Source organism: Podarcis bocagei (assembly GCF_964188305.1).
Source record: "Podarcis bocagei genome assembly, chromosome: 2".
Lineage (NCBI taxonomy): Eukaryota > Metazoa > Chordata > Lepidosauria > Squamata > Lacertidae > Podarcis > Podarcis bocagei.
The window spans coordinates 22,585,040-22,612,296 of record NC_138126.1 but is presented as its reverse complement, the minus strand read 5'-3'; the positions used below and the strand labels follow the sequence as shown (position 1 = coordinate 22,612,296).

The window sequence follows — 27,257 nt, the reverse complement described above, 5'->3', positions numbered from 1 at the left end:
AGGAGCTACTTCTGGCAAGCAAAAACACTTTGTCCTTCGAGCCGGAATCGAACCAGCGACCTAAGGATGGCTTGGACAACAACCTACAGTCCTCCGCTCTACCAGCTGAGCTATCGAAGGAACAAGCCCAAAGCTTTGCCTTGTTCTTTTCAACTTGGGATGCGGCTTCCTTTAAAAAAAAAAAAAAGGCAGCGATTGGCCTACAGGGCATGGAACTGGAATTTCAGTGAAAGCTTCCCTATATTCCTTGAGAAATCTTGGCACAAAGTCATGACACTGCAGAGGCAAGGGCAGCGGCTGTTGATGATGGATGACAACATCCTCATAAGATGCACACTGACTGCAAGTCAATGAACTGAGATGAGGGGGACCCCTTATAACAGAGATGGGGAACCTGTATGCCTATCCAGAAGTTGTGGGAAGTACAACACCTAAGAGCCCCAATGGGCAGGGATGATGTTTAGTCCATAAACATCTAGTAGAGGTGTGATGAACCTTTGGTCCTTCCAAATGCTGCTGAACTACAACTCCCATCATCCTTGGCAATTGGCCATGCTTGCTTATGCTGATGGGAGTTGTAGTTTAGTTCATTCATTCATTCATTTTATTTTTATGCTACTTTTACACACACACACACACACACACCATCCTCAAAGCAGCTTACAACAAGGGACACATTACAGCAAGGGATATATTTCAAACAAACACTACAAAAACAATTCTCCCCTACCTGTTCTAAAGAAGAGAAGTGGCCTTCTCAGGCCCAAAAAGAAGGGATGGAGCTTTACCTTGGTCTTTTACTTCGAAAGCTTTTCATGTTTCAACACAACAGCCTGCTAACCATTGTGCTGGCTTCTGCCAATGAAGCAACTTAGTTTAAATCCAGGATTTTTAAAGGTTATGCTTGTGGGTTTTCTTACTATCTTTATATATACATACATATATATATATATATATATAAAGGGAATGAACAAATTCCTATGCCCCTGGGTTATTCCTATAACCCAGAGATGCATTTTAAATAAAAGCACACATTCTACTCATGTAAAATCACCAGGCAGGCCCCACAAATAACCCAGAGATGCATTACAAATAAAAGGGCACATTCTACTCATGTAAAAACATGCTGATTCCTGGAGCGTCTGTGGACCGGATTTGGAAGGCGATTGAACTGGATCCCCCGGGCCTTAGTTTGCCTACCCATGCTTTAGATCTTAGGCTTGCTGGCGGAGAGGCAGGAAATCTGGAGAAGGCATTCAAAGGGAATATCTCCCATTGAAATTCCAGTTCCACGCCCAACCACACCCACAGTTAAAAGGTGAGGCACAGCACCCTAGGCTTGTCCCTTCGATAGCTCAGCTGGTAGAGCGGAGGACTGTAGACTGCTGCCAAAGTCATCCTTAGGTCGCTGGTTCGACTCCGGCTCGAAGGACAGATTTTTTTTCCTTGTTCTTGCCAGATGCATCAGCAAATCAAGCAGTAAGACAGTATTTGCATGCAGCGCTGAAATTAGTGGTTTGTGCTTTATATTGGTCCGTAATGTGAAAATTCGAGCCTGTATTGGCTAGCATCTCTGCTTTCAGCGTTATGCCCCCAAAGAACAGCATTCAGAAACGGTGCCAAGTGGGTTTTTCCATCTCATGTGTGAAAAATATATTGGACATACGCCAACTTCTTGTTACTTAAGGTTAATGCATCCAAGCCTGTTTCATCTTTTGGCAGTCGTATCAACCCTGGACTGAACGCTTTCTTGAGGGCCATTTAAAACATCACACACATACACACAGAGGGATAGCTCAATTGGTAGAGCATTGGACTCTTAAACTTAGGGTGGTGGGTTTGAGCCCCACGTTGCACACAAAAATTCTTGCATTGCCGGGGATTGGGGTAAATGATCCACAGGGTTCTTTCCAACTCTACGATCCCATGACAATCGCGCCTGAATTTGTCATTAAACAAATGTATGCTCAGTAGTGGTGACTTGACTGAAAACAACTGTTTCCCTCCCCCCCCCCTTACATTTTGTTGCCACAGCACTAGACAAAGAGGCAAGCTGCTTTTTAAACCAAGAAAGTGGCTTGCCTCTTTGGCAACAGGATATGCTGCAGCAAAAATACTTCAAAGCCAGCTAGAAGTGCTTGAACAAATCTTGCTTGCATGTGCCTATAATCTCTTCATGTCACATACACCGAAATCAGGAAAATACATTCCACATTTTTTTCTGGACCCCAATATTCCCTTCCAAAACCTGCCAGGAGGAAAAAAGATATAGATATTTTAAAAACTATTATTATTGATATGGTGCCCTAAGACATATATTTAAAAAATTAGGCTTCTTTATAGAGAACCCTGGTCTTACTGTAAATCTGCATTCAAATCTGTATGGAGATTCCTTAAGCTGAATTGAGTTCGTATTTTTTCATATGCCATCTGAAAATTTCAGGGCTATTTAGCATCTTTGGCTGAGTACACACCAGACATTAAAGTGCACATCTCCTGGAAAAATACTGGGAACTGTAGTTCACCACTCACAGAATTACAGCTCCCAATACCCTGAGACCAGAGAGACATCGCTATGCCTGACAACAAATCCCTAACTATTGGATTATTTCACCCCATCTTTTTGTGCCTGCCAAACAGACGTGTTATGCTTATGATAATCTTTTATTCTCTCGTTAATTATGCTGTTTTAAATGTGCATTTTATATTTGACTTCACTTAGCAATTTTGGGGTGAAAATGTTTAAGGTTTTTTGTTTGTTTGTTAACTTTGCGTTAAATATGTATTCCGTAGTTGACCTCCTTTGTAATATTTTGAAATCTTTAAGATAAAATTTTAGTTTTCTGTTAATTATGTTGTTTGTTTTTGTTTTAATTTATTAAAGCTTTATTGCAAAACAATTTACATGCTACATAAAAAACAACACAAACAGACCAATACCATACCATCAAAACAACTAAACACTAACAATATATCATTTGATATCTCGCACACTTTTGACTTCTGATTCACCTCATTGTACTTTTTACACATGATTGGTCTATACGCGCTTCCTTATTTGTGAACTGTTACATATCAATGGTGATTCTTGCTTCTATAATTTCGTTATTATTCAAGATTCAATCTAGACCTGTCAGAAGATTTGCATTATCACAATACATACTTTTTTAGATATTCTTTAAATATTGTCAAACCTTTACTCATTCTCTGGTTTGAGTTTCCTCTTAATCTCCCAGTCATTTTTGCAAGTTCTAAATATTCTATCATCTTTGCCTGCCAGTCAATTTTTGTGTGTACAGTGGTACCTCAGGTTAAGTACTTAATTCATTCCGGAGGTCTGTTCTTAACCTGAAACTGTTCTTAACCTGAAGCGCCACTTTAGCTAATGGTGCTTCCCGCTGCCGCCGCGCCGCCAGAGCACAATTTCTGTTCTCATCCTGAAGCAAAGTTCTTAACCCGAGGTACTATTTCTGGGTTAGCGGAGTCTGTAACCTGAAGCGTCTGCAACCCGAGGTACCACTGTATATGCGTTATTGGAGATAGATGTCCTCAGAGAGTGAGCACTAGCCAGGTGAGGGAGATCTTGACCCTGCATGAAAGTCCAGAAACTATTGGAAAGATGCTGTGATCTTGGGTTATTAATTAATAGCTGGAGGCAAATGGGGCCTCCTGCTGCCACCACGTCGCTGCTGCGTGATTTCTGTTCTCATCCTGATGCAAAGTTCTTAACCTGAGGTAATATTTCTGGGTTAGCAGAGTCTGTAACCTGAAGCGTATGTAACCTGAAACATATGTAACCTGAGGTACCACTGTATTTGACTTTCTTCAGATTGTTTATTGACGTTTTAATATTCTGTAAACTGCTTTGAGATTTTTCTTAAAAATATAAAGCAGTATAGAAATGAAATAAATAGTAATAGTAATAAACTACAGTTCCCAGAATTCTTTTTCTGGGGTGGGGGAGGGGACAATCTTTAAGCGCATGGTGCATACAGAACTTCCATTCCCTCTAATGCCCAGTTCCACAACTAGAGGTTTCAGTACTTTCTGTTTTCCTTCCCTTCCCTTTTGGCTCAGCAACAAGACCTTCCTGACAGTAAGAGCTGTTCGACAGTGGAATTTGCTGCCAAGGAGTGTGGTGGAGTCTCCTTCTTTGGAGGTCTTTAAGCAGAGGCTTGACAACCATATGTCAGGAGTGCTCTGATGGTGTTTCCTGCTTGGCAGGGGGTTGGACTTGATGGCCCTTGTGGTCTCTTCCAACTCTATGATTCTATGATTCTAGGAGAAAGGGTTTGCCCACATATCACCTTAGTGACCTCACATGCTTACCCAACCTGCCCATGGTCCTTGGGATGGATCCCCAAAAGCTACGGCTGGTGCAGAGAAGAACCAGGGCTGTCTCACTTTCATTCACGCATACTGACAGGTTCTCTTCAGCCTTGTCTGCTGCTGCCTTTCAGCCACAGCAAAGCACCATGAGGCCTTGAGCATCTGGACTCTGGGAGACAAACAAAAACCCCATGATCAGCAAGGGGGTGGGGATAGTGGGGATGCAGCTGAAGATCAACACAGCACTGGGCAGAGCAAAGGTGACAGAGAGCTTCAGTAGAGGTCAGAGTGGCTACTGTGGATTAAAGCACGTCAAAGTGCAAGTAGATAAATAGGTACCACTCCGGCAGGAAGGTAAATGGCGTTTCCATGTGCTGCTCTGGTTCTCCAGAAGCGGCTTAGTCATGCTGGCCACATGACCCGGAAGCTGTACGCCGGCTCCCTCGGCCAATAAAGCGAGATGAGCGCCGCAACCCAGAGTCGTCTGCAACTGGACCTAACGGTCAGGGGTCCCTTTACCTTTACCTTTTCCCACACTGGAGGGGAAAGCAGCTGCCATGCAAGACCATGGTTGCGGACTTTCCAGAGGACGAAACAGGCTGCTGGTCATTTGGTCTAGCAGTAGGAGCATGGTTGTCTTTGGCCGCAGGGGTTCGACTCCTTACTCCTTTGTTGTTGTTGTGTCCAACTCTTCGTGACCCCATGGACCAGAGCACGCCAGGAACTCTTCCACTGCCTCCCGCAGTTTGGTCAGACTCATGTTTGTAGCTTTGAGAACACTGTCCAACCATCTCGTCCTCTGTCGTCCCCTTCTCCTTGTGCCCTCCATCTTTCCCAACATCAGGGTCTTTTCCAGGGAGTCTTCTCTTCTCATGAGGTGGCCAAAGTATTGGAGCCCCATCTTCACAATCTGTCCTTCCAGTGAGCACTCAGGGCTGATTTCCTTCAGAATGGATAGGTTTGATCTTCTTGCAGTCCATGGGACTCTCAAGAGTCTCCTCCAGCACCATAATTCAAAAGCATCAATTCTTCGGCAATCTTTATGGTCCAGCTCTCACTTCTATACATCACTACTGGGGAAGCCATAGCTTTAACTATACAGACCTTTATCAGCAAGGTGATGTCTCTGCTTTTTAAGATGCTGTCTATCCTTACTCCTTACACTTCCTCTATGGGGAAATGATATATAATGAATTGAAAAGGATGTTTAAAATGATGCTTGTAACCCCCCCCCCAAAAAAAAAAAACAACAACCCAGAAGCTTTTCTTTTGGGAATTATAGGGACAGAACCACCTAAACTGTATAAAAACTTATTCTTACAGTGGCAAGAATGTTACTTGCCCCAAAATGGAAAGAAGCAGAAGTCCTAGCAATGGAAGAATGGATATAAAAGCTTATGGAATATGCAGAAATGGTTAAACTTACTGGAAGAATAAGAAATCAAGATAACAAACTTTTTATAAAAGAAATGCTTTATTGAATATTTATAGATAAATTGTAAACAGATAAGAACATTGGCAGGATTCTTGTAATAGCCTGCAGTTTTATAAGAGTATATATTTAAAGGAGATGAATAAATGAATAAAATTAAGTTAATTTGGATATGCAGAAGATATTAAAGATAAATTTAAGGAACTACAGAAAGAGGGGGAAGGATGTCAAGTTTTGAAATGTTAAAATGATTATAAAATTAGTGAAATGTATAAATCTGAAAACATTATTTTTTAAAAAAATACTCTATGGCAGGCATAGGCAAACACGGCCCTCCAAATGTTTTGGGACTACAACTCCCATCATCCCTGACCATCCTGTTAGCTAGGGATGATGGGAGTTGTAGTCCCAAAACATCTGGAGGGCTGAGTTTGCCTATCCCTACTCTATTAAAGTAGAATTGGGGAAAATATGGCAATATGGAAAAAAGCTGATAAAAGGTGTAGAGGAGGAAGACTAATTTTATATGTATGATGCTCTAAGAAAAAAATACCATCTGTCAGAGGTGGCACAATGGCAATACTTGAAGCAGCAACATCTTTTAAACAACTTGTTTTGGTTCGGCGGCCTTCACAGCCTTTGAGACACCCAAAATTTGGGAGCAATCGGATAATTCATTGGACACTAAAAAGCCAGTGATGACTTTTTAATAGATATTTATTATCAACAAATAAGTTTGATGTGCAAAGTTTAAAAAACAATTGGGATAAATAATGGGAATGTTCACTGCTACCTAGGAAAATGTTTTGGTATCAGGCGTATGAATGGATCTTAAATTAAGACGTTTACGACTCCTTACTGTTTTGGGAATTGAGTTGCAGATAGGTCCTTATATCAGTCAGCCTCTCTTGCAGAGACTCCATTGCACAGGGAAAATCCTCTTGCTAGAGCATCAGAGTCTTCATCTCAGGGTTGTGGGTTTAAGCTCCATGTTGGTCAAGATTCCTGCATTGCAGGGGGTTGGACTATTTTCTTTCTTTCTTTCTCTTTCTTTCTTTCTTTCTTTCTTTCTTTCTTTCTTTCTTTCTACCCCACCCATCTGGCTGGGTTTCCCCAGCCACTCTGGGCGGCTTCCGGCAAAGTATTAAAATACAACAATTCATCAAATATTAAAAGCTTCGCTTCAGATGTCTTCTAAAAGTCAGATAGTTGTTTATTTCCTTGACATCTGATAGGAGGGTGTTCCACAGGGCAGGCGCCACTACCGAGAAGGCCCTCTGCCTGGTTCCCTGTAACTTGGCTTCTTGCAGTGAGGGAACCGCCAGAAGGCCCTCGGAGCTGGGGTCCTTTCCAACTCTATGATTCTGTGTCTGGTGTGACCCACAGGCTGCCTGCCTATTCAATGCCAAATTGATACAATGGTGGTCGCACTTGTGGTCAGGATCACCATCATTTTTTGTGGAGTGGGTAGTCAGAAGACAGTTTGCTGTTAGTAATAGACTGGCAAGGAGAAATGGTTTTTAAAGAGCCTAGGTCTCTTGACGCGGGTGGCGCTGTGGGTAAAACCTCAGCACCTAGGACTTGCCGATTGCATGGTCGGCGGTTCGAATCCCCGCGGCGGGGTGAGCTCCCGTCATTCGGTCCCAGCTCCTGCCCACCTAGCAGTTCGGAAGCACCCTTAAGTGCAAGTAGATAAATAGGTACCGTTTTCTAGCGGGAAGGTAAACGGCATTCCGTGTGCTGCGCTGGCTCGCCAGATGCAGTTTGTCACGCTGGCCACGTGACCCGGAAGTGTCTGCGGACAGCGCTGGCCCCCAGCCTCTAGAGTGAGATGAGTGCACAACCCTAGAGCCTGTAAAGACTGGCCCGTACGGGCAGGGGTACCTTTACCTTTACCTTAAGGTCTCTTGAAACTGATCAAAATCAAACTCCTAAACTACCTAAACTTGTCTGTATTCCTGCGAAGAGAGAAAAAGGTGGCCGTTGCTGGTGAATCTCTCCTTTCTCTTGACCCCTCCTATCCAACTCTTAAAACAGGGGTGCCCAAACTTTTTTCAGAGGGCCAGATTTGATGAAGTAAACATGCGTGAGGGCCGACCAAAGTTGCTGAGCTTTTTTAGGATTTTACCCCAGGACATATACTGCCACGGGGCTGAATTAAATCGACCAGAGGGCCAGATTAGGCCCCTGAAACGGACCCCTCAGGGTCTTGACCCCCAGTCCTGAACACTACTGGTCTGTTAATCATACATAGAAACCTGCCCTTCTCCCTAGATGCATGTGTTTGATCTTGGAGCCAAAGGGGTGCTATGCTTCGCCTTGGCCTCTGGCACTGACTCACAAATATTCAACTGTAAGGTTAAAGAGTACCGAAAATATGGGACGGGAACACACATAGAATCTTGTACATCTCGTTTCCGAGGGTGGTACTCAACTAAGCATTATGCTGCACAAATCTATTGAAAGCAATGGACCTAACTTAGTCCCGTTCATTAATTTCAATAGGTCTACTCTGAGTACCACCCCCAGTCTTGGGAATGATTAGCCAGCCACTTCACCCACCTCCTACAGATTGTGCTTTTGCAAAGGCCTGTCCCCTACCAGTGTGGGATGGTTATTTTACCCCTCGACTGAAGATCTAGACTGAGAGAGAAGCGATCGATTCCAAGATGGTTGGGGCTCTGCTCTTTGCCGTTTGTTCCCTTGCTCTGCTTGAATCTGGGGGTAAGTCATAATAATAAATAATAAATAATAAAAATAATAATTTTATTTATACCCCGCCCATCTGGCTGGGCCTCCCCAGCCACTCTGGCCGGCTTCCAAAAAAATATTAAAATACTGTAATACATCAAACATTAAAAGCTTCCCTAAACAGGGCTGCCTTCAGATGTCTTCTAAAAGTCAGATAGTTGTTTTTTTCCTTTGACATCTGGTGGGAGGGCATTCCACAGGGCGGGCGCCACTACCGAGAAGGCCCTCTGCCTGGTTCACTGTAACTTCACTTCTCGCAATGAGGGAACCACCAGAAGGCCCTTGGCACTGGACCTCAGTGTCTGGGTAGAACAATGGGGGTGGAGACACTCCTTCAGATATACTGGATCGAGGCCGTTTAGGGCTTTAAAGGTCAACACCAACACTTTGAATTGTGCTCGGAAACGTACTGGGAGCCAATGTAGGTCTTTCAAGACTGGTGTTATATGGTCTCGGCAGCCACTCCCAGTCACCAGTCTAGCTGCCGCGTTCTGGATTTGTTGTAGTTTCCGGGTCACCTTCAAAGGTAGCCCCACGTAGAGTGCATCACAGTAGTCCAACTGTGTGTTACGCAAGGCAGCAGACCTTACAGCAAAAGCGAGGAGGCCTCACTCTGCTTTCTTCCCCAGAGAGTATCAAATGCAACACTTGTCTCATGAAGAGTCCTGATGCCGAGTGCATGACTGGGGTCGAAGGTTGCATGTCTCAGGGAGAAAAATGCATGACCATCCGCATCAGCCAAGGTAAGGGACCCTGGTCTGGTTGCCGCATCATTCAGAACCGGCTGAATTGAGCAGGGAGGACCTGCAGCCCTCCAGGTGCTGCTAGACTACAACTCCCACCATCCCTGACCATTGGCTGGGGCTGATGGGAGTTGGAGTCCAACAACATCAGGAAGACCGCAGATTCCCTGCCCCAGGGCCAGAGTCTCTCAAACTGTGATCTATGTATGGCCCACTCAGGACCTGCAAACTCCTTTTAGGGATACCTTTGACTCGTGGAACAGTCAGGAATATCTCTGCTGCCAGACGATGGAAATTGTGGCCATATGAACCAGGGCAGCACTTATTGAGCAGGTTGACTAATACAGGTCTGAAGCCCGTGTTTTCTGCACATCACTGGTGCAATCTACCAATTTCCCCTAAGACCTTTTCTAGTCCTTCTCAGCAGCCTGGCCCAGAGCACTTGATTTTCATAATATGGAACTGGTTTTAGCAGTGATGCTGATGCTTTGTGTGTGTGTAGTTTCTTAAGTCGCCCACGCACACAAAAAGAGACAGAGGCTGTGTCCACACTCCCATCTACTGCCGTTCCAAAGCAGTTGTCTTTTTAAATGTGTTCACATGTCACAATCCAATATGCATATGTATTCTGTGCCTTGCTGTAAAAGATACTGCTGTCTGCCGCGCTGTTTCTTAAACCAGCCGCAAATTGACTGGAATTCTTACGGCGCTCCTAATTCCTCTCCAGACCCGGTGCAAACACCTTTTGCATAGGGTAAAGGCATCCCTGCCTGTCGACACCCCCTGGTACATAAAAATCAGAATAATTTTTCATTAAGTTAGCCCAATGTGGTCTGCTCTGCATCCAGCATCTCACTGCTGCTGGCTTAGAAAGTGATGAACAGAAAGCCACAAACCACATTTCTTTGATCTATCCTGCTGTTTTTTAGGAAACAGCTTCGATCTGAATGAAGACACCAAAGAAGCATAAAAAGTACACCCTAGCTGCATTTTAAGCCTGCAATGTATACACAGCATAGCACAGTGGTTAGAGCATCGGATTATCTCCACAGAGCATAGGAGCCAACTTCTAGGAGCCAAGGTCCCTTCCCAAAAAAAATATTTTTTGGGGGGGCTGGGCCCATCAGAGTTGATGGGCATTGCCATTCAAATCGTGTACGTGCAGCGTGTCATGCGATCGATTATGTGGGACAGGGCTTACCTGCCCCCCCCCCGTTGGATTTATGTATAAGCTAAACAAGCTATAGCTTAGGACCCCCACTCTCTTGGGGGCCCCAAAAAAAATTAAAGGAAAAAAACACCTGGATGTACTTTTCCAAAATATAAGATAAAAAACAAATAAAATAAAACCTTACATACAGCAACAGTGGCAAATGGCTTTAGATACCTATTAGGTCCATAAATTACCATCTAGCATATATTCAACACAAAAAAAGCAACAATTTGTTGTTGGCAAAGGACAGCTGGACATATAAAGGGCCCCATAACCTTCAGTAGCTGAGGGCCTTATCATGCCTAAATCCGCCCCCCCCCCAATATTTTATTCGAGTTGGCATTACTGCCACTGCTTCTCAGCCTAGCCTACCTCACAGGTTCTAGAGTCAGGTAGGTAGCCATGTTGGTCAGACGCAGTCTAAATATATAAAAAAATAAAAAATAAAAAAATTGTCCAGTAGCACCTTAGAGACCAACTAAGTTTGTTCTTGGTACAGTGGTGCCTCGCAAGACGAAAAGAATCCGTTCTGCGATTCTCTTCGTCTAGCGGTTTTTTCGTCTTGCGAAGCAAGCCCATTGATGGATTAGCGGATTAGCGCTATTAGCGGCTTTTAGCGGCTTATCTGCTGATCGGATCAGCTGAAAAGCGGCTTAGCGGCTTAGAAAAGGGGGGGGGAGGGGAAAAACCAGCAGGAACTCGCAAGACATTGTCGTCTTGCGAAGCACACCCATAGGAAATTCGTTTTGCGAAGCACCTCCAAAACGGAAAACTCTTTCGTCTAGCGAGTTTTCCGTCTTGCAAGGCATTCGTCTTGCGGGGCACCACTGTACTGGAAAACGTTCACCCTTCATTGCAGGCCATTGCCCTCGACTCATCTGTGCACTGTCTTGCGGGGCACCACTGTATAAGGTTTCATGTGCATAGGTATCTGAAGAAGTGTGCATGCATGCACACAAAAGCTTATACAGTGGTACCTCAGGTTAAGTACTTAATTTGTTCCAGAGGTCTGTACTTAACCTGAAACTGTTCTTAACCTGAAGCACCACTTTAGCTAATGGGGACCTCCGGCTGCCACCAGAACACAATTTCTGTTCTCATCCTGAAGCAAAGTTCTTAACCTGGGGTACTATTTCTGGGTTAGCGGAGTCTGTAACCTGAAGTGTATGTAACCCGAGGTACCACTGTACCAAGAACAAACTTCGTTGGTTTCTAAGGTGCTACTGGACATTTTGTATTTTTATTCTATCTATTCCTACCCCACAGGGTTGTTGTAAGGATCAGGAGAGGAGAGGAGGAACTATGTGAGCAGCCTTGCGCTCCCTGCAGGAAAGCTGGGACAGAAATATGAGAAATTAAATGAATAAACGTATGACTATGCAGGCATGGGATAGCAGAGGGATGGGAGCACCTTAAGAGGCTGGGGTGAGTCAGGAGGAAGTTTACAAGCCCAGAGCTGGTTCTGGCTGCTGCACCGAGAGGCTGGAGGTGCCGCGGGTGCCAAACTTTCCCTACTTTCCCTTTCCTATCTTCTTCCGCCCCACCCACAGACGGAAAGGAGAAATTCAGGATTCTGGGCTGCACCAGACAGAAGAAAAAAGGCTGCGGCGTAAACAAGGAGTCGCACGGCCACCAGGTCAGCATCCGATGCTGCTCTTCGGACTACTGCAACGTCTAGCAAGGAGCTGGGAATCCAGCCCCGTCTCCATAATTCTTCCTCCTCTTCCCGCATCTGCTCTCCGTTTTGTCTCCCCTCCTCGGGAGCCAAGCCAAGATGTGAGAAAAAAGCGAGGAATAGAAACTTACAGATCTTTGCAAAACTCCCCTGGCTTCTCTGAGATTTCCCTCATATTCCGGAAGAAGAATGGCTTCTCTTCCTCATCTCCACCCACAACCCACGTTTGCTTGCCTTCCCCCCCTCTCCTCTCTGGGGGGCGTTCCTCACCCCTCTTGTCTACCAGAATATTTCTGGGGTTGAGCAACAGATTATATTGAGGAAACGTAAATGACAGAAATAAACGATGGATGTCTGCAAGCAGCAAGAGTTGGGGCTTCCAACCCACCCCCCTTTTGCATAATTTCAAATGCGCGTGGTTGAAAAATTATGTGATTTGTGTGATTTTTCAAATGATATTTCACTGGAATGGCTCAGTGAGGAAATAAAAGTGAAAGAAAAGAGACCAAAGATATTTGAAAATGTGATGCAATGCGAAATATGAGTACTGTATGTAATTTAATTACTCTAACAAATAAAGAATTATTAGCAAGCTGTTATGATTTTTATAAATGAGTTCCAAATATCATTGTATTTACAATCTGTGTCTAAAAGCAATCCATTCATATGTTGCAAGAGTTGTCCTACCCATTGATTAAAGGGGGGGGGGGGGCGTCATAGTATTATCTCTCCAATGAGTCAGTAGCAGTCTTTCGGCAGAAGTTAGGGCACGAAGAGCCCATCTACGTTGACCTGCTGTCAAACCTCATATTGTTTGTGTATGGTTCAAAATAATATTACCTGCCAGCCAAGTTAATGGTCATTGCTAAATCTAGTGACAGCAATTTTGAGAAATTAGAGGACGTTGTGGTTATTATTTCACTTCTTGTGAAGCATCTCAAAACAAATTCACAACACAATAAATAATAATTCCATACAGTTGCAACCAACATGTAGGTAGGGTTCAGCATTAATCTGTTAACAAGCCTGACACAAGAATGCAGAGTTGTTAGGAAACTCATTTTCCCTGCCCTCCCCTAACCTAGTTTCCCAGAGTGGTTTAACATACAAATCCCACTTCACAGGGAACTCTGGGAACTGTAGTTCTGTAAAGGCTTCCTAACAGCTCTCAGCATCCTTAATGAACTACAGCTCCCATAATTCTTTAGGAAAAGCCAGGAATGTTTTTAAGGTAGTACGATATTGCTTCAAGTATATGGTGTGTTCTTGATTCTGTCATGTAAACGCAAATCAAACTCTCTGTGGACGCTGTTCATTTCGAGGCCGGGCTAGTTTCCCCTTTGCCATAATAAACTTTTGGGAGGCAGAGGTTGTAGCGTGTGTGTGCGTTATGCATTTTGTTTTTTATACTTTAAACTGCCCTGTTATTATTTCAGATGTAGGGCCGTATATAAAATTAATAATTATTTATTATTAACCAAATAGCAGTTGCAAGGAAGCCTGGTCAGCTTCCTTTTTTGCTTTCTGACAGTAGTCAGGAAGCAAGTTCTTTACAGTAACTTCTTTTGGGGCTTAGGGCTGGGGCTGGTTTGGTCTCCCACCTACACTTGCCAGCTTGCTCTTCCTGGGAGCAGGGCTGGATTTAGGTTTGATGAGGCCCTAAGCTACTAAAAGTAATGGGGCCCTTTAAATGTCCAGCTGTCCTTTTTCAAGAACAAATTGTCACTGTTTTTTGTGTTGAATATATGCTATATGGTAATTTATGGGCCTAATAGGTATCTAAAGCCATTTGCCCATGTTGCCATGCAACCAGTCCGTGCAGAATGAAGGCATCCTATATATAGAAATGAGCAAACCAGTGATATTTTAGGGAGCAGGCTAGCAGGCGGGGCCCATTACTTACATCATAGGAGCCTACACAACACAAAACACTGTTGCTGTATGTAGGTTTGTTTTTTTTTATCTTATATTTTGGAAATGTACATCTTTTTTTTTCCTTTAAATTTTTTTTGGGCCCCTAAGAGAGTGGGGCCCTAATCTATAGCTTAGCTTATACAGTGGTGCCTCGCAAGACGAAATTAATTCGTTCCGTGAGTGTTTTCGTCTAGCGAATTTTTCATCTTGCGAAGCACGGTGTCGGAAAAGTTTTGGAAAAGCTTCAAAAATCACCAAAAACCTCAAAAAAGGCTACCACACCACGTTCTATGAGTTGCTCCTCGAAGTCAAGTCGCAACTGTATTAACGGTGTTAAGAAAAAGGAAACAAACTTGCAAGAGGTTTTCGTCTTGTGAAACAAGCCCATAGGGAAATTTGTCTTGCGAAGCAGCTCAAAAACCGCAAAACCCTTTCGTCTAGCGAGTTTTTCGTCTTGCAAGGCACTCATCTTGCGGGTCACCACTGTACATAAATCCAGCACAACCTTGGCATTCGATAATATGGCAAAAGAGTATTAATGTAGGTACAGAGAGGGAGGGAGAGAGAGGGGGTCTGGCCAGCATAGCAGGGCTTCCACCAAATCCTGCAGCCGGCAGGATTGTGCCCATAGCTGTAATTCTTTGCTAACTCACAAGACAGCGACTCTTGAACTCCTCTCCCTGCTCAGCAGGGGAAGGGTGGGAGAAGTTTATGATCCGCGAGGTCCACAAATGACAACGCTTTGGAGGTCCCAGGTCGCAATGTGGTTAGACTGGTCTCAACTAAGGCCAGGGCCTTTGCAGTACTGGCCCCGACTTGGTGGAACGCTCTGTCACAAGAGACTAGGGCCCTGCGGGACTTGACATCTTTCTGCAGGGCCTGCAAGACAGAGCTGTTCCGCCTGGCCTTTGGTTTGGACTCAGTCTGACCCTTACGTTTCCCTCCGCTTATGGTTTTGATCTATGGGCTACTATTAAAATGAGGCTGCATTTTAAATTGTATTTTAACCTGTATTTTAATAAACTGGGGGGTGTTTGGTCTCCCCCCCCCTTATGTTTTATTGTAATTTTATTGGTGTTAGCCACCCTGAGCCCAGCTCTGGCCGGGGAGGGCGGGGTATAAATAAATTATTATTATTATTATTATTATTATTATTATTATTCACATCCAGGACTAAAGGGCTTCTGCTCTGGAGGCCAGGACTTGAATCAATGGATCCAAGTTACAATAAGGGAGATTCCAAACTAAACACCAGGAAGAGCTTTCTAACAGTGACAGCTGTTAGATGGACTCCCTTGAAAAGTGATACAGACTCTCCTTTCCTTGGAGGTTTTTAAGCAGAGGTTGGATAGCCACCTGTTTATGTCCCCCATCCCCAACATTGCCCCATCTTCCCACAGCTAACCACATTTTCTGGAGCAACAATTCCTGGGCAATCTGCTTTCCTCTAGGACGTCTCTCGCGAAAAGGTCTGCAAGGCCAAGACAACGGGAGTAGTTGTCCCCAAGTCTGCTGTGTCCTTTAATGTCCATGATCTACTAACGCTGGGCATGACCCTAGCTGTTCCTAACAAGAACTTGCCTCCTACCTACCAGTGTTCGTAATAAACGCGCAGAGTGTCACAGGGCCCTGCATCAATACAACACTAGAGCACCAGGGGTGGGGGTGGTGCCATTTGTGCCACGCAAACCGCTGTTGGACTCCCACTTTCCATCATCCAACCCACACGATTGGGGACAGTGCTGGGCATCCAGAAGGACAAAGGTGTCCTCCACAGTCCTACACACCAACACCCAAGCGGAAGGGGCAGGGGCACATTTCTACAGTCGAAGGAAAACCCCAGCAGATGAATTGTTGCAGAAAGGAGACAAAATCAGAGGAACGTTTTTTCCCCCCAGCAAAAAGATTTGCTGGACCAAATTTGCCCCCCACACCAAACAAAAAGAACAAAAAATTTATTTAATAAACCAGTAAACAGAACACAGAAGAACAAGACGCATAAGGCGCAGCACTTGAACTTTCTGGGTTGGGGGAAAAGATTGTCACACGATTCTAATCATTAAAAACCTTTACATACTTGGCAGTAGGACGGATGCATGCATAAAATTTTAAATCTGTGATTAAGGCATAGTTGTTCACCTAGGAAAAAAAGAAATGCCCTGCCCGCCCTGAAATCATATCCCGGACCAAAGATTTTGATTGTTTTATACATCACTAGTGAATAATCATTCATTGCCAGCTATGTGATTGACAGGAACTGCAGAGAACATTGGAATAATGGGATCTTGAGGGTGGTGCATATTTGAAACCGCAGCAGCGAGATGCCTTATAGTCAGTCCTTTTGACTCCCCAGCAGCGCCACTAAGGTACCTCCTGCGCTGGCTGCTCCAACCTGTCACTCAACCGAGCCTTCCTTTGAAAAGCCTGGCCCACCAAGCCGACCAGGTAGGCTTCACCTGATACTGAACTTCCCCGTCTTCTCTGTACACGTTGATATCGCTCTGCCCCTCACCGGAGATGAAGGTCAGATTTACTCCTCCACACGTCACCATCAGTTTGGCATCGTCCTGCAGCACCACTGGCTCATGTGGAAATTCTTGCAAGGCCTTGTCGAGGCAGCTATGCAGCTCCTTCAAATCTCCCCGAGTCTCGGAGATGTTGGATGGCAGGTCTTGGAGGACACCACTGATTCTGGAAAGACTGAGTGGCATCGGGTGGCGCCCAAGCCTTGCCACATGGACTTCTGGGCTGGACTCATCGAGGATGTACGATGCCGTGCCGTTGATCCAGACCACTTCGATGTGGATTTCCCCTTTTCCGGAAACGAACTCCTGCTTTGTTCCGTTACACTGAAGGATCATCCTGGAGTTTTTCCGCACCATGGCTGGTTCCTCAGAAAACTTGTGAACAGCTTCCTCCAAGCACTTACGCATGGCTCCCTGTTGCGGCTCCTGCATCTCGGCTTCCAGTAGAGCCGCAAGACTGAGGTTTTTCTGCCCAACCAAGATGGCCGCTGTTGCGTTCTCCCCAGCTTTTGTCTTGTTGGCTTCAACGGGAGACTGCGGTCTCCACGGGGCCCAGAACAGAGCCCCGATAAAAGCCAGGGTGAGGAGGGTGAGAAGGGCAAGGAAAACCAGAACCAAAGTCCAGGTTTTTCGTTTGCCCAGCGGCCTGGTCGTCTGAGTCATCGTGGACTTGTCAGAGAAACTTGGCACGCCACATTCTATGCCGTAGAGCCACGATGGTGCAGAGCTTCGGGGCAGGATTCCCCAGAATTTCTCTCTGTACGAGAATCTCTGCACAGGTATGAGCTTGCTGTCGTCCCCATCGTCCAGAAGCGGCTCAAACAGGTTGCTGTCATCCCTCATGCTGGCGAAATCTGGCAATGAAAAACAGCTTAAAATGAGTGACTTCTGGGCATGTACACCTGAATGCAACCCTTCTGCTCCATGTTAGCAGTTCTTCAAGCAGTGTGAAACTGAACAACTGTTTCTGGTTTTAAATGTTCAGGTTTGTCAGCGGTATTCTACCCTGAGGCCTTTATATTTTGCATAGAACGGCTAACATTAGCCAATAATCAATTATTATGATAAATTTATAGTTTTCGTTGCTACCCCACTCTTTCCTCCATACTTTGGTTCTCTCCTCTGTCTTCATTGTCATCCTCACAACAACGCCCACGAGGCAATTAGGCAGGGAGTCATGTGACCAAGGTCACCCAGTGGGCTTCATGGTCTCCCAGGTCCTAGTCTGACATTCTAACCACTACACCACACTGGGTCCCTGAAGGTAAAGAGTGGAACACAAATGTAATACATCAATAAAAATGGTATGAGGGAAAAAAATCTGTTTCAACCTCCCTTTGGCTTCATTCATTATTGGTACATCCTATGGGATGTCGAGGGACGTGGGTGGCGCTGTGGGTTAAACCACAGAGCCTAGGACTTGCTGATCAGAAGGTCGGCGGTTCGAATCCCCGCGACGGGGTGAGCTCCCGTCGCTCGGTCCCTGCTCCTGCCAACCAAGCAGTTCGAAAGCAAGTCAAAGTGCAAGTAGATAAATAGGTACCGCTCTGGCGGGAAGGTAAACGGCATTTCCGTGCGCTGCTCTGGTTTGCCAGTAGCGGCTTAGTCATGCTGGCCACATGACCTGGAAGCTGTACGCCGGCTCCCTCGGCCAATAAAGCGAGATGAGCGCTGCAACCCACGACTGGACCAAATGGTCAGGGGTCCCTTTACCTTTACCTATGGGATGTCGTAAAGTGCTTGGACATACCCCATTCCTGCCATCTAATCTGCACAAGTTATCTGTCTGTTCCCAGGCCCAATTTAAGTTGTGAATTCATGCCTTTAAGGTCCAAAACCCATCTGGTTATCTGAAGGACAGTGTTCCTCTGCCTGTGCCTTCCCAAGTGTTTCAGTCCAAATTGGGGCTCTGCTCCGGATTCCTTCACCAGCTGAAGGGTGGTGGGTATATCTCCAATAATAATAATAATTTATTTCTTATACCCCACTCACCCGATTGGGTTGCCCCAGCTGCTCTGGGCAGCTTCCAGCAAAATTACAAAGTGAAACAGCAGGGTCTTTTCTGTTGTGGGGCCAATCCTACAGAAGGCCCACCTTGGGGGATCTGCCTGGACCTAACGCTGGGCATTTTTAGCGTGGACAGAGGGTGGTTTAGTTTCATTTTCTATTATGTCTTAAATGTGGGTTTGGGTTCTGAGGATACAGTGGTACCCCGCAAGACGAATGCCTCGCAAGACGGAAAACCCGCAAGACGAAAGGGTTTTCTGTTTTGGAGGCGCTTCGCAAGACGAATTTCCCTATGGGCTTGCATCGCAAGACGAAAGCCCATAGGGAAATGCTGGCGGTCGGGAGCAAAGACTTTCGCCCACAGCCGGCCTTCAGAAGAGGACCTCTTCTGAAGGCCGGCGGGGGCAAAAGTCTTTGCTCCCCCCCGCCTGCCTTCCCCCCCGCCTGCCCCGGGCGATCTTAAAATGCTGGCGGGCGGGAGCGAAGCGTTCGCTGCCGACCCCCAGCATTTTAAAATCTCCAAGGGACAGCAGAGAAGTCTCTGTCCCGGGGAGATTTTAAAATGCTGGGGGTCGGGAGCGAAGCGTTAGCTGCCGACCCCCAGCATTTTAAAATCTACCCCTGTCCCGGGGAGATTTTAAAATGCTGGGGGTCGGGAGCGAAGCGCTGCCGACCCCCAGCATTTTAAAATCTCCCCGTGTCCCGGGAAGGTTTTAAAATGCTGGGGGTCGGGAGCGAAGCGTTAGCTGCCGACCCCCAGCATTTTAAAATCTCCCCCTGTCCCGGGGAGATTTTAAAATGCTGGGCGTCGGGAGCGAAGCGCTGCCGACCCCCAGCATTTTAAAATCTCCCCGTGTCCCGGGAAGGTTTTAAAATGCTGGGGGTCGGGAGCGAAGCGCTGCCGACCCCCAGCATTTTAAAATCTCCCCGTGTCCTGCCTCCCCCCCCCACCTGCCCCGGGCGATCTTAAAATGCTGGCAGGCGGGAGCGAAGCGTTCGCTGCCGACCACCAGCATTTTAAAATCTCCAAGGGACAGCAGAGAAGTCTCTGTCCCGGGGAGATTTTAAAATGCTGGGGGTCGGGAGCGAAGCGTTAGCTGCCGACCCCCAGCATTTTAAAATCTCCCCCTGTCCCGGGGAGATTTTAAAATGCTGGGGGTCGGGAGCGAAGCGTTAGCTGCCGACCCCCAGCATTTTAAAATCTCCCCGTGTCCCGGGGAGGTTTTAAAATGCTGGGGGTCGGGAGCGAAGCGCTGCCGAACCCCAGCATTTTAAAATCTCCCCGTGTCCCGGGAAGGTTTTAAAATGCTGTTCCGAAGGGGGGGTGGGGACACCTGCCCCAGCCGCCCCACTTCGGAAAGCTGTTCCGAAGTGGGGAGGGGGGGCGGGGACACCTACCCCAGCCGCCCCACTTCGGAAAGCTGTTCCGAAGTGGGGAGGGGGGCGGGGACACCTGCCCCAGCCGCCCCACTTCGGAAAGCTGTTCCGAAGTGGGGAGGGGGGCGGGGACACCTGCCCCCGCCGCCCCACTTCGGAAAGCTGTTCCGAAGTGGGGAGGGGGGGCGGGGACACCTGCCCCAGCCGCCCCACTTCGGAAAGCTGTTCCGAAGTGGGGCGGGGGGGGCGGGGACACCTGCCCCAGCCGCCCCACTTTGGAAAGTGTTCCGAAGTGGGGAGGGGGTGGGGACACCTGCCCCAGCCGCCCCACTTCGGAAAGCTGTTCCGAAGCGGGGCTGGGGGGGCGGGAACACTTTCTGAAGGCGGGCAGGGGGCGAAAGTCTTTGTCCCCCCTGCCTGCCTTCCCAGGGGCTTTTAAATCGCCCCGGACAGCGGAGAAGTCCTCCGCTGTCCGGGGCGATTTTAAAATGCCACCCGCCAGCATTTTAAGATCGCCCCGGACAGCGGAGAAGTCCTCCGCTGTCCCAGGGTTTTTTAAAATGCTGGGGGTGGGAAGAAAAGCCCTTGTCCCCCCCCCAGCCTTCAGAAGAGGTCCGGGGGCAGACTGTCCCCAGACCTGGTCCGAAGGCTGTTTCCCTAGGAACGCATTAATTGATTTTCAATGCATTCCTATGGGAAACCGTGCATCGCAAGACGAAAAAACCGCAAGACGAAGAGACTTGCGGAACGAATTAATTTCGTCTTGCGAGGCACCACTGTACTGTTGTTTGGGGCTGTTGGTCACCTCCACACCATACATTTAAAACTTAATTACGTCACCTTAAAACACACAGCTTCTCCCAATGAATCTTGGGAACTGTAGTACAGTGGTACCCCACAAGACGAATGCCTCGCAAGATGGAAAACCCGCAAGACGAAAGGGTTTTCTGTTTTGGAGGCGCTTCGCAAGACGAATTTCCCTATGGGCTTGCATCGCAAGACGAAAGCCCATAGGGAAATGCTGGCGGTCGGGAGCAAAGACTTTCGCCCACAGCCGGCCTTCAGAAGAGGACCTCTTCTGAAGGCCGGCGGGGGGCAAAAGTCTTTGCTCCCCCCGCCTGCCTTCCCCCCCCCCGCCTACCCCGGGCGATCTTAAAATGCTGGCGGGCGGGAGCGAAGCATTCGCTGCCGACCCCCAGCATTTTAAAATCTCCAAGGGACAGCAGAGAAGTCTCTGTCCCGGGGAGATTTTTAAAATGCTGGGGGTCAGGAGCGAAGCGCTGCCGACCCCCAGCATTTTAAAATCTCCCCGTGTCCCGGGGAGGTTTTAAAATGCTGGGGGTTCGGGAGCGAAGCGCTGCCGAACCCCAGCATTTTAAAACGCTGTTCCGAAGGGGGGGCGGGGACACCTGCCCCAGCCGCCCCACTTCGGAAAGCTGTTCCGAAGTGGGGAGGGGGGCGGGGACACCTGCCCCAGCCGCCCCACTTCGGAAAGCTGTTCCGAAGTGGGGAGTGGGGGCGGGGACACCTGCCCCAGCCGCCCCACTTCGGAAAGCTGTTCCGAAGTGGGGAGGGGGGCGGGGACACCTGCCCCAGCCACCCCACTTCGGAAAGCTGTTCCGAAGTGGGGAGGGGGGCGGGGACACCTGCCCCAGCGGCCCCACTTCGGAAAGCTGTTCCGAAGTGGGGAGGGGGGGCGGGGACACCTGCCCCAGCCGCCCCACTTCGGAAAGCTGTTCCGAAGTGGGGCGGGGGGCGGGAGCACCTTCTGAAGGCGGGCAGGGGGCGAAAATCTTTGTCCCCCCTGCCTGCCTTCCCAGGGGCTTTTAAATCGCCCCGGACAGCGGAGAAGTCCTCCGCTGTCCGGGGCGATTTTAAAATGCCGCCCGCCAGCATTTTAAGATCGCCCCGGACAGCGGAGAAGTCCTCCGCTGTCCCAGGGTTTTTTAAAATGCTGGGGGTGGGAAGAAAAGCCCTTGTCCCCCCCCCCAGCCTTCAGAAGAGGTCCGGGGGCAGACTGTCCCCGGACCTGGTCTGAAGGCGGTTTCCCTAGGAACACATTAATTGATTTTCAATGCATTCCTATGGGAAACCGTGCATCGCAAGACGAAAAAACCGCAAGACGAAGAGACTTGCGGAATGAATTAATTTCGTCTTGCGAGGCACCACTGTATTTAGGCATGCCGAGTTGTGAGGAGACCCTTAACAAACTACGTTTCCCATGATTCTTTGTGAAAGGGGGAGTGGCAAAGTAAGACTGTTTTAAACATATGGATGTGACTGTTTTCTGGATTTTCTGTTGTTCTCCTTACCGGCGACAGTAGAGGAACGGAAGACACGACCAGAAGCAGGGACTCAAGCCACACAGATGGGGTGCACAGTGGAAATGAAAGGGATACAGCTCACAACCAGAGCAGCATCAGCTGTTGCTGGGGCAACAAAGGGTTGGGACTAGCTAGGAAGCAAAGGAAAATGGAGGGCTGGCATGGCGCTGTTGCCATGGTGATGGAAGGACTTCCTGCTGGTCCTTCTAGAACATGGGTAGGCAAACTAAGGCCTGAGGGCCGGATCCGGCCCAATCACCTTCTAAATCCGGCCTACAGACAGTCTGGGAATCTGTGTGTTTTTACATTAGTAGAATGTGTCCTTTTATTTAAAATGCATCTCTGGGTTATTTGTGGGGCATTGGAATTTGTTCTCCCCCCCAAAAAAAACAACCCAGTCCAGCCCCACACAAGGTCTGAGGGACAGTGGACCGGCCCTCTGCTGGAAAAGTTTGCTGACCCCTGATCTAGAAGGCATGAAAGGCTGGACAAAGGAAGCTGAGCTCGCTCTCAAGTCTGGGAGTGTCTGGCAGCAGCAACAGGAAGAGGAGGGTGTTGTAAACCTCCCATCCAGGGCTGAGGGCCTCGAGTCAGCAGTAGGCCCAGGATGTGGCTGGCGGGGTAGAGCAAGCAGTCTGCACTGCACCCCCTAAGCTAACCTTCTTCCCTCACCCCCCTATCCTAAGTGTTGAAGTCAGTTTCACATGCCAGTCTAGTTGGCTTCAGTGGGGCAGCCTCCCTTAACTGAAAAAGTCTACTTCCTTGGGTGACCTCCCTGGGGCGCAAGCCTGGGTGGTGTGTATGGAAGTCCTGGCCTGCCCAGGTGACAAGACCACACACACACCCCAGCCCTGCTGATGTGGTCCAAAGGACAGCAGAGCAATACATTTAGCATCAGTTTGGCTGCAGGAGTTGCTGAAAGGAGGCATACAAGGCCTTGCCTTAGGGACTACTCTCTGGATTTGTGTGTAGGGTTTACTCGGAAGCCTTCGCAGCGGAGGTTTAGGGTCAGAGTTTCCCCTCTCTTAGAGGGGCTGCCTTCCCAGGTTGATGAGCCCCATCTGCCCCAGGATATTGGGGTCAGCAAACTTTTTCAGCAGGGGGCCAGTCCACTGCCTCTCAGACCTTGTTGGGGGCCGGACTATATTTTTTTGGGGGGGAATGAACGAATTCCTATGCCCCACAAATGATCCAGAGATGCATTTTAAATAAAAGCACACATTCTACTCATGTAAAAACACACTGATTCCTGGACCGTCCTTGGGCCGGATTGAGAAGGCAATTTGTCTGGATCCGGCCCCCAGGCCTTAGTTTGCCTACCCATGGGCTACAGGGATAAAAATTGAGAAAAAGGCTAAAAGGCAAGCTGGAGTTCCCCCCACCCATTGTGCTACTGTTATCAACAATTTAAACAATTACCGTAGCTATAAAGGAGATAAGGTATAAATCATTAGCCTCGGGAGAAGACCTCTCCCTTTCTGAACTGCATCTAAGTCAAGGAACTGATGCTCCTTGGATGGCAACTACAATCTGCATTGTGGAAAGGCAGCATGGAAATAAATTTACTAAGCCAAGCAATCAGTGTGTGAATTTACCAATCTGGATACTGCGTGGTACCCTATTGTTCACCCATAAACACACACAAATGCACCCCACTCCTAGATTGGATTAACTAGGAGATGGGGAGACTAGAGGTTGAACACCCGAGAATATCTACCATAACCACTGGCACTAAAATATATATTTTTAACAAGGCATCCACAGAAAGGCAAAAAAAATAGGGCAATAGTGATTCACAAAGGGCAGGATGTGAAAATAGGGGGCTGTCCCTGACAGGGGGCAGGATCAACTGGAGCATACTAATACATTGCAAGAGGAAAACTTTATTTTCTACCTACTAAGCAACTGTGTGTGGGTTAAGCCACAAAGCCTAGGACTTGCTGATCAGAAGGTTGGCGGTTCGAATCCCCACGACAGGGTGAGCTCCCGTCGCTTGGTCCCTGCTCCTGCCAACCTAGCAGTTTAAAAGCACATCAAAGTGCAAGTAGATAAATAGGTACTGCTTGGGCGGGAAGGTAAACGGGGTTTCCGTGCGCTGCTCTGGTTCGTCAGAAGTGGCTTAGTCATGCTGGCCACATGACCTGGAAGCTGTACGCCGTCTCCCTCGGCCAGTAAAGCGAGATGAGCGTCGCAACCCCAGAGTCGGTCACGACTGGACCTAATGGTCAGGGGTCCCTTTACCTTTAAGCAACTGTAGGTAAAGTCCTGCCTGAAGCAAGGTGGCAACCCTGCTGACACTGGATCTAGGCTATTTGCAAGATTATCTAGGTTTGCAGGATTATCCCTCTCCCTTTTCACAAGGGTCAACTGCAGACTCTGTATTTTGCAGGAGGGATTCAATCGCATACTGGAAAATCAGGTTTGTGCAATCATTAAAGCAGAACGAAGTGCTCTTGTGCAACAATCCGTGTTGTTGCTGTTTTTCAAAACAGACTTTCTGGGGTCGGCAAAGTAACAGGGAAATGCACTAAAGTGCAGGATAATACAACATGGAATTAACGCTCAATAAAGAGCGGATACAGTATAGCCTCTGTACCGGTAAATCAACATCAATGCTCAGTAATATGAGCAGGCGTTGTCTAGCCATCCAATCAGGATGGCTATTTAACGCGCAGGTTGCCTGAAGGAGCCCTGGGAGAAACTCTTTCTTGCAAATTAGAAGCATTATAACTTCAACAGGATTTCCGCCCTGGAAATTGCTCTTACCATCAGCCCCACCCACCCCAAACGGCAAGCTCCGCTTCCAAGATATTTGCAGACTGGAATCAGAGTGGCTCCAGTCGGGATCCAACCCGCCCCGCCCCCTTTCCGACCTGCTGAAACGGTTTGCAGAAACTGCTCCACACCCGCCTGCGTTGCGCGCAAAAAGCAACCGAAGGGCGCGCGCAGATCCCAAATACCGGGGCTGCAAAGGAGGGAAGATTAGGAAAGTGTCGTGGAACTGAGATCTAGAACGCAATTGTTATCATCAGAAAAGCAGCGCAGGAGGGGGAGGAGAAAAAAAACAGGAGACGCGCAGGACTGCACCCTAAACACGTAAAAGACACGCACCCCAGAAATATGCTATTTACCTCTGCACCACCACTACGGGAGTCGGCTGAGCTGCGTAAACCCCTTGTTCTCGCGCAGCGTCCCTTCACCGCCCGAATCTCGATCCGCCCAGCTGATCCAGCCGCTTTACAGCCGCAGGCGATCACTCCTCGCTCGCTCCAGCCAATGGGAGGCGGTCCCAGAATTGCATTGTTAATCCGGTCTTAAAGGAAAACAAAATTTAAAAATTCCATCCGGTAGCACCTTAGAGACCAACTAAGTTTGTTATTAGTATGCGCTTTCGTGTGCATGCGCCAGGGTGGAAGTTCACCGCGCACAGGGGCGGGGGCGGGGACGTCAGGGGTGGGTCCAGTGGTCCGGGATCTAAGCTTGCTCTCTAACTGTGTCGAGCGTAGACATTTAAAGTCGCTAATGGGGGAAATCAATTTTACGAGGCAAGACCCTTAGCAAAAGGTTGCTGTGCCGAGCGCGCTCGTAGAATCCTACAGTTGGAAAGGACCATCCTTATTTAGGCATATTCTCAGCCACTCAACTCACTCCCATTTGCAGTATCTTGGCTTGTGGAAGATAGCGAAGTTTCTCAGGTGCCCCACAGGGGATGCGGGTGGCGCTGTGGGTTAAAACACAGAGCCTAGGACTTGCCGATCAGAAGGTCGGCGGTTTGAATCTCCGCGACAGGGTGAGCTCCCTTTGCTTGGTCCCTGCTCCTGCTAACCTAGCAGTTTGAAAGCACGTCAAAGTGCAAGTAGATAAATAGGTACCGCTCTGGCAGGAAGGTAAACGGCATTTCCGTGCACTGCTCTGGTTTGCCAGTAGCGGTTTAGTCATGCTGGCCACATGATCCGGAAGCTGTACACCGGCTCCCTTGGTCGATAAAGCGAGATGAGCACTGCAACCCCAGAGTCGGTCACGACTGGACCTAGTGGTCAGGGGTCCCTTTACCTTTACCTGGCTTGTGGAAGAGAGCAAAGTTGCCCAGGTGCCCCACAGGCTATGGGAGGTTAACCTGCAGCCCTCCAAACAGTGCAGAACCACAGCTCCCATCATCCCTCAACATTGGCCACATGGGCTGATGGAAGCTGAGGTCCAAAATTTCTGGAGGACACTGGATTGGAGGTGGTTGGTAAGTTATAAGAAAAACTGCTCCTTTTTCCTTTTGGGGGATCCAAGAGCCCATAAAGAGTCCTTAAGAGGCCAACCAGAGTATGGTGTGTTGTTGTTTAGTCGTTTAGTTGTTTCCGACTCTTCGTGACCCCATGGACCAGAGCACGCCAGGCACTTCTGTCTTCCACTGCCTCCCACAGTTTAGTCAAGAGAGTATGGTATATTGAGAATCCCCTTCATGGATTACTGCCTTGCCGTGGCAAAGGGGCTTGAATAACTCACAGAAGCTATGAACTATGCCGAGCAGGGCACCCAAGATGGACAGGACATAGTGGAGAGTTTTGACCAAACATGATCCACCTGGAGGAGGAACCGGCAAGCCACTCCAGTACTGTATCCCTGCCAAGAAAACTCCAAGGACAAAGACAACAGAGTATGGTATATTGAGAAGCAAAGCAGCTAGTAAGCCTGATCTTTATTAAACTGTTGCAACAGGGTCCTCACTCCCCACACGCAGGAGAGAACCCTGAATGATGGTGCGCAAGCCCTTATATAGACTCTTGAAATTGCCCACCCTGTAGCCTAAGACCCCCCCCCTTGAAATGTACATACATCACAGGAGGCCATCTACAGCAGAAATCCTGTCTGCCAGGATACCTAATAATGGTCACTGATTGCATTACCTGGGCAGTCTGGCCATTCTTTGGCGATGGTTAATACTTCAGTTCCTGAATCCAGGTCACAGGCTCACC

At 48.0% G+C, this 27,257-nt stretch overlaps 3 protein-coding genes across 8 annotated transcripts in view; 1 reads left to right on the top strand and 2 right to left on the bottom strand.

The window, feature by feature from the left end:
- LOC308580726 (L-amino-acid oxidase-like) overlaps window positions 1-12,720 on the bottom strand; it is a 28,159-nt gene extending 15,439 nt beyond the window's left edge. The window contains exons 1-2 of one of the 4 annotated variants that reach the window (XM_081182810.1): window positions 12,275-12,720; window positions 4,330-4,498 (exon numbers count right to left, since the gene is read on the bottom strand). In XM_081182810.1, the coding sequence (XP_081038936.1) occupies window positions 4,330-4,342 (13 nt within the window). In that variant the 5' untranslated portion in view covers window positions 4,343-4,498; window positions 12,275-12,720. Of the gene's footprint in view, window positions 1-4,329; window positions 4,499-6,620; window positions 6,711-11,879; window positions 11,964-12,274 lie in introns of those variants that run through there. The other 3 variants (XM_081182813.1, XM_081182812.1, XM_081182811.1) reach the window with 3 other exon arrangements.
- Window positions 8,349-12,736, top strand: LOC308581207 (lymphocyte antigen 6 complex locus protein G5b-like). The gene is made up of 3 exons (XM_081183740.1): window positions 8,349-8,485; window positions 9,142-9,255; window positions 12,019-12,736. The coding sequence occupies exons 1-3, from the start codon at window positions 8,431-8,433 to the stop codon at window positions 12,144-12,146; spliced, it is 297 nt and encodes a 98-aa protein (XP_081039866.1). The 5' UTR covers window positions 8,349-8,430; the 3' UTR covers window positions 12,147-12,736.
- Window positions 12,737-15,997: 3,261 nt separating this feature from the next.
- LOC308581019 (uncharacterized protein) lies at window positions 15,998-25,674 on the bottom strand. 3 transcript variants are annotated; one of them, XM_081183454.1, is made up of 2 exons: window positions 25,402-25,674; window positions 15,998-17,436 (listed from the first exon to the last, which is right to left on the bottom strand). In XM_081183454.1, the coding sequence occupies exon 2, from the start codon at window positions 17,423-17,425 to the stop codon at window positions 16,457-16,459; it is 969 nt and encodes a 322-aa protein (XP_081039580.1). In that variant the 5' UTR covers window positions 17,426-17,436; window positions 25,402-25,674; the 3' UTR covers window positions 15,998-16,456. The 3 variants fall into 3 exon arrangements, with proteins under 3 accessions (XP_081039580.1, XP_081039578.1, XP_081039579.1); XM_081183452.1 differs by having other exon boundaries at window positions 25,422-25,674; XM_081183453.1 differs by lacking the exon at window positions 25,402-25,674 and adding an exon at window positions 22,279-22,436.
- Window positions 25,675-27,257: the final 1,583 nt, after the last annotated feature.

Coding starts and splice junctions, on each gene's coding strand:
- LOC308581019 (XM_081183454.1), bottom strand. CDS start 17,425: ATGAGGGATGACAGCAACCTGTTTGAGCCGCTTCTGGACGATGGGGAC.
- LOC308581207 (XM_081183740.1), top strand. CDS start 8,431: ATGGTTGGGGCTCTGCTCTTTGCCGTTTGTTCCCTTGCTCTGCTTGAA. Junction 8,486..9,141: donor TGCTCTGCTTGAATCTGGGG/GTAAGTCATAAT, acceptor TTTCTTCCCCAG/AGAGTATCAAATGCAACACT. Junction 9,256..12,018: donor GACCATCCGCATCAGCCAAG/GTAAGGGACCCT, acceptor CCCCACCCACAG/ACGGAAAGGAGAAATTCAGG.